Below are 6,467 nucleotides of genomic sequence, written 5' to 3'. Positions count from 1 at the left end.
AATGACAAACAAATCGCAGCCTCTGCGATTTGCTAGTCGCATTGTTTGAAATACCGATTTCGATTTCAAATCGATTAATCGTTCAGCCCTAATGGGTGCGAGCACCGTTCGGAGCTCCCTGGAGTGGAGGCCCCCTTCCGCCAGCAGTGTCCCGTGTGAGACGTTGCAGGGGCTGCGCCTATACCTGCATTACCGCGTCCGACGTTCCGACCACACCTCTCCCGTAAGTACCCTCGGCCACACTCTCCTCGACTCACACCCTAACCTACACTCACCTCTCTGACTCAAAAGACAAAGATCCCCCGTATAGCCTTAACAGACTGTTGGGCCAAGTGCTGTTAGCGAGCACCTATGAAGGCCGGCACGGCACACGAGGGGGGTGGGTGGCCAGCACCACGCCCGACCGCCTTCGTCTCCCAAGTAACGATGTTTACACACCGCACCAGGAACTCATTTGAGGCTGAGTCGACCTAGGGGAGGCCCAGGTCACTGGTGATGGCCGTGAGCGGGAATCGAACTCGGATGGCCGGCTTCGTAGCGCGCTAACCGCTGCTCCACCGCTCCCCACCCCTCTCTCCATTGCTGGTGCCTCCCTCCCCCCTCTCCCATCGACGACCCCGCAACTCTCCACACCCCCACCCCCTCTCCCTCTCTCTCACGCTCGCACATTTTACTCTCTCCAAATGCCACACCCCCATAACACCACCCCTCCTCTCTCTCTCTCTCTTCCACTCACTCTCTCCCCAGCGACTCTCACACTCACTCACCCTCCCTCTCTCTCTCCCCGACTCACCCTCTCTCACTCACCCTCCCCCTCTCACTCACTCGCTGCTAGCACACCAGCTCACCCCCACTCGCTCGCTCTCTTGCTCACCCCCACTCGCTCGCCCTCACCCCGGTCCTGCTGTTTAAGATCAGGCTGCAGCGTCAACACGGCATGTATCTGGATACAATCTCGGGAGTCTCGTAGGGGTGTCCTAGGAGTCTCGTAGGGGTGTCTGTCTCCGAGGGGACATCGAGGTCGCCGTTTGAAGACCAAGGAGTGTCTGCGGCCGTGCCTTTGTTTGTTTTACTCAACGACAGAACGTCAGCGTGAAAGCGACATCGCTCTGCCAGTGAGTTCCGTCTCCTTTGCGATCCCTGCGCGTCTACGGCGGCGCGCGCGGACATGGAGCGGTCGTGAACGGAGCTCGGAATCGATCGAGAGTCGCGTGGAGGCGAGGGAGAGACGCCGCGGGGGAGACACAGGGAGAGACGCGGGGGAGACACAGGGAGAGACACAGGGAGAGACACAGGGAGAGACACGGGGAGAGACGCCGCGGGGAGACGCGGGGGAGACACAGGGAGAGACACGGGGAGAGACGCCGCGGGGAGACACGGGGGAGACGCGGGGGAGACACAGGGAGAGACACAGGGAGAGACACGGGGCACGGGGAGAGACGCCGCGGGGAGACGCGGGGGAGACACAGGGAGAGACACGGGGAGAGACGCCGCGGGGAGACACGAGGGAGGCGAGGAGACACAGGGAGAGACGCGGGGGAGACGCGGGGAGAGACGTCGAGGGAGGCGAGGAGACGCCGCAGGGAGACGTCCAAGGAGATCAGGAGACGCGCGGAGAAAATCAAAGACGCCTGCGATTGTAAGGAGACAGCCGAGACACGAGGTCACCAGACAGTGGAGACACCGAGACACGAAGAAGAAGACGAAGACGCAGAGACACGCTCAGAGGAAGACGCGGGGACGCATCCCTAGATACGGAGACGCGGACGACGATCGAGTCAAGGACGACACCGGGAGACAACGACCCCAGGTCTAGACGATAAAACGACAACAACAACTACGACAACAAACTCAAAGCCACAACAAATCTCTCCCCGCGTCTCTCTGCGCCCTCTCTCCCGTCGACGGCGGCCAGCCGCGGGCCCGCGGCCTCGCCATGGATCCTCTCCACCCGTGCCGCGTCCTCCTCTCTCTGCTGCTCTTATGCTGGGCGCCACTCGCCCTCTCCTCCGCCTCCTCGTCCTCCTCCCAGCAGCAGCAGCAGGCGAGGCCATGCTGGGAGGCGATTGTGCGATGCAGCCAGGAGGCTGAATGCAAGCGCGCCTACGACGGCTACGTCTCCGCCTGCGAGTCGGTGCGAGGCGGCGGTGGTGGTGGAGCTCTGGAAGGTGCTGGCAGACACGGCGGCGGTGGACACGGCGGCGGTGGACACGGCGGCGGTGGACACCGCGGCGGTGGAGGAGGTTCGGACGACGGCTGGCACGACGGAGGCCCGATGGGTGTGGGTCACGGTGGAAGAGGAGGAGGAGGGGGAGGAGGAGGAGGGGACCGGTCCGGCGGGGCCGCGCGGTCCCGCTGCCCGACTCTGTGCATCACGGCGCTGGTCCAACTCAACCAAACCCGCTCGGGACCCGCGCTCGAGAGCTGCGACTGCGGCAGGGAGCCGCGCTGCCTGCGCACGAAGAGCGCCCTGGAGCCCTGCCTGCCGCGCACGTTCACGGCGGCCGCTGACCACGGCGGCGGCGGCCGCCGTCGAGTGGGCTGCACCGACGCGAGGCATCGGTGCCTGGAGGAGCCGCGCTGCAGCGAGACGCTGGACGAGTACCTGCGGGGCTGCGGGCAGCTCTTCAACGGGGCGCGGTGCTCCCCGCAGTGCCGCGCGGTCATCGAGCGCATGCTGAGCCTGCAGGGCGCCCGCCAGCTCAGCGACTGCGTCTGCGACGGCATCGAGAGGCCGTTCTGCGAGGCGGTGAAGCGCAACATGGCCGAGCTGTGCTTCGACGGAGAGGACTTCCTGGCCGGCAGCGGGGACTTTGGCTCCTACGGTGGTGGTGGTGGTGATGATGATGACGATGGCGATGATGACGACGGCGGCGGTGGTGGTGGTGGTGTTGGTGGTGGTGTTAATCATCGTCATCCTGGCGATGGTGGTAGAGGCGGTGGAGGCTACGGAGGAGGTGTTGGAGCACGCCAGGTGGACTGTCCGCCGGGTGGTGCCGTGGCCCCGTCCCGGCACGGGGCCCTGCTCGCTGCCGTGATGCCGCTGCTCGTGGCCACGCTGCTGAGTTTGACGACCACATAGAGACAACGCTGCTCGTGGCCACGCTGCTGAGTTTGACGACCACATAGAGACAACGCTGCTCGTGGCCACGCTGCTGAGTTTGACGACCACATAGAGACAACGCTGCTCTTGTGCCACGCTGCTGAGTTTGACGACCACATAGAGACAACGCTGCTCGTGGCCACGCTGCTGAGTTTGACGACCACATAGAGACAACGCTGCTCTTGTGTCACGCTGCTGAGTTTGACGACCACATAGAGACAACGCTGCTCTTGTGCCACGCTGCTGAGTTTGACGACCACATAGAGACAACGCTGCTCTTGTGCCACGCTGCTGAGTTTGACGACCACATAGAGACAACGCTGCTCGTGGCCACGCTGCTGAGTTTGACGACCACATAGAGACAACGCTGCTCGTGGCCACGCTGCTGAGTTTGACGACCACATAGAGACAACGCTGCTCGTGGCCACGCTGCTGAGTTTGACGACCACATAGAGACAACGCTGCTCTTGTGTCACGCTGCTGAGTTTGACGACCACATAGAGACAACGCTGCTCGTGGCCACGCTGCTGAGTTTGACGACCACATAGAGACAACGCTGCTCTTGTGTCACGCTGCTGAGTTTGACGACCACATAGAGACAACGCTGCTCGTGGCCACGCTGCTGAGTTTGACGACCACATAGAGACAACGCTGCTCTTGTGCCACGCTGCTGAGTTTGACGACCACATAGAGACAACGCTGCTCTTGTGCCACGCTGCACCCCGGTCGACGCGCTTTTATTTATTATACAGCTTGAGTGGTGTGTGTCCCACTGTGTGTGAGTGGTGTGTGAGTGGTGTGTGTCCCACTGTGTGTGTGTGGTGTGTGTGTGGTGTGTGTGTGGTGTGTGTGTGAGTGGTGTGTGTCCCACTGTGTGAGTGGTGTGTGTGTGGTGTGTGTGTGGTGTGTGTGTGTGGTGTGTGTGTGGTGTGTGTCCCACTGTGTGTGTGTGGTGTGTGTGTGGTGTGTGTGTGGTGTGTGTGTGAGTGGTGTGTGTCCCACTGTGTGAGTGGTGTGTGTGTGGTGTGTGTGTGTGGTGTGTGTGTGGTGTGTGTGTGGTGTGTGTCCCACTGTGTGTGTGTGGTGTGTGTGGTGTGTGTGTGTGGTGTGTGTCCCACTGTGTGTGAGTGGTGTGTGTGTCTGTGGTGTGTGTGTGGTGTGTGTGTGTGTGAGTGGTGTGTGTCCCACTGTGTGTGAGTGGTGTGTGTGTGTGTGGTGTGTGTGTGGTGTGTGTGTGTGGTGTGTGTCCCACTGTGTGTGTGTGTGGTGTGTGTGTGTGAGTGGTGTGTGTCCCACTGTGTGTGAGTGGTGTGTGTGGTGTGTGTGTGAGTGGTGTGTGTCCCACTGTGTGTGAGTGGTGTGTGTGGTGTGTGTGTGAGTGGTGTGTGTCCCACTGTGTGTGAGTGGTGTGTGTGGTGTGTGTGTGAGTGGTGTGTGTCCCACTGTGTGTGTGTGGTGTGTGTGTGAGTGGTGTGTGTGTGGTGTGTGTGTCCCACTGTGTGTGTGTGTGGTGTGTGTCCCACTGTGTGTGTGGTGTGTGTGTGAGTGGTGTGTGTCCCACTGTGTGTGTGTGGTGTGTGTTTGTGTGTGTGGTGTGTGTCCCACTGTGTGTGAGTGGTGTGTGTCTGACTGTGTGTGAGTGGTGTGTGTCCCACTGTGTGTGAGTGGTGTGTGTGTGTGTGGTGTGTGTCCCACTGTGTGTGTGTGAGTGGTGTGTATCCGGCTGTGTGTGTGTGAGTGGTGTGTGTCCCACTGTGTGTGTGTGGTGTGTGTATCCGACTGTGTGTGTGTGAGTGGTGTGTATCCGGCTGTGTGTGTGTGAGTGGTGTGTGTCCCACTGTGTGTGTGAGTGGTTTGTGTCTGACTGTGTGTGAGTGTGTGGTGTGTATCCGGCTGTGTGTGTGTGAGTGGTGTGTATCCGACTGTGTGTGTGTGAGTGGTGTGTATCCGGCTGTGTGTGTGTGTGTGGTGTGTGTCCCACTGTGTGTGTGTGGTGTGTGTATCCGACTGTGTGTGTGTGAGTGGTGTGTATCCGGCTGTGTGTGTGTGAGTGGTGTGTGTCTGACTGTGTGTGTGTGTGTGGTGTGTGTCTGACTGTGTGTGTGAGTGGTGTGTATCCGACTGTGTGTGTGTGAGTGGTGTGTGTCCCACTGTGTGTGTGTGAGTGGTGTGTGTCTGACTGTGTGTGTGAGTGGTGTGTGTCCCACTGTGTGTGTGTGAGTGGTGTGTGTCCCACTGTGTGTGTGTGAGTGGTGTGTGTCTGACTGTGTGTGTGTGTGTGGTGTGTGTCTGACTGTGTGTGTGAGTGGTGTGTATCCGGCTGTGTGTGTGGTGTGTGTACAGCGGGGAGCGGTAACGTCACGGGTAGCGCTACGCTGCGTGACGAACCCGGCTACCTGAGTTCGATTCCGGCTCACGACCAACACCGGTGACGATTACTTGAACCGGTCATGGACCCCCCTAGGTCGACTCAGCCTCAAATGAGTACCCGGTGCGGTGTGTAAACATCGCCACTGGGGAGACAAAGGCGGCCGGGCGTGGTGCTGGCCACCGACCCCTCGTGTGCCGTGCCGGCGTTCATAGGTGCTGCTCGCTAACAACACGTGCCCCAACAGTCTGTTAAGGCTACACGGGGGATCTTTGTTTTTGAACGGTGTGTATAGTAGGGAGCGGTGGGGGAGCGGTTAGCGCTACGCTGCGCGACGAACCCGGCGACCCGAGTTCGATTCCGGCTCACGACCGTCAACGCCACCAGTGACGATTATCTGAACCGGTCCTGGGGCCTCCCCTAGGTCGACTAAGCCTCAAACGAGTGCCCGGCTGCGGTGGGTAGTAAACATCGTCACTGGGGGAGACAAAGGCGGCCGGGCGTGGTGCTGGCCACCCACCCCCGCGCGTGTGCCACAGTGCCGCCCCAGGCCGTGATGGTGCGGCTGGGGTGGGTGGGGTGGTGGTGGTGGGTGGGTGGTGGTGGTGGGTGGTAGTGGGTGGTGGTGTGAGCTCGGATCGCTGTGGTGGCTCTGCCGGCCAGAGCGAGGGCTGTAACCATCGGACGATCGGTCACTTAACACGAGGGGTGGGGGGGGGGGGTCCACGAGGCGACTCGCCGCGTGGGGGGCCTTCTTCACGCCGCGTGGGGGCCTTCTTCACGCCGCGTGGGGAGCCTTCTTCACGCCGCGTGGGGGGCCTTCTTCACGCCGCGTGGGGACCCTTCTTCACGCCGCGTGGGGGGCCTTCTTCACGCCGCGTGGGGGGCCTTCTTCACGCCGCGTGGGGGGCCTTCTTCACGCCGCGTGGGGGGCCTTCTTCACGCCGCGTGGGGGGCCTTCTTCACGCCGCGTGGGAGCGGCGTCGACCGGCGCCG

General features: G+C 61.4%; 1 protein-coding gene across 1 annotated transcript; it reads left to right on the top strand.

Annotated features, from left to right (window-relative positions):
• Positions 1-1,434: 1,434 nt before the first annotated feature.
• On the top strand, positions 1,435-6,171 carry LOC116953553 (growth arrest-specific protein 1-like). Its single transcript, XM_032973855.2, has one exon. The coding sequence runs from the start codon at positions 1,937-1,939 to the stop codon at positions 3,080-3,082; it is 1,146 nt and encodes a 381-aa protein (XP_032829746.1). The 5' UTR covers positions 1,435-1,936; the 3' UTR covers positions 3,083-6,171.
• Positions 6,172-6,467: the final 296 nt, after the last annotated feature.

This window comes from Petromyzon marinus, chromosome 52, assembly GCF_048934315.1.
Source record: "Petromyzon marinus isolate PM22_M1 ecotype Great Lakes invasive population chromosome 52, UKy_Petmar_22M1.pri1.0, whole genome shotgun sequence".
Classification (NCBI taxonomy): Eukaryota; Metazoa; Chordata; class Hyperoartia; order Petromyzontiformes; family Petromyzontidae; genus Petromyzon; species Petromyzon marinus.
This window is presented reverse-complemented; position numbering and strand designations above follow the sequence as displayed.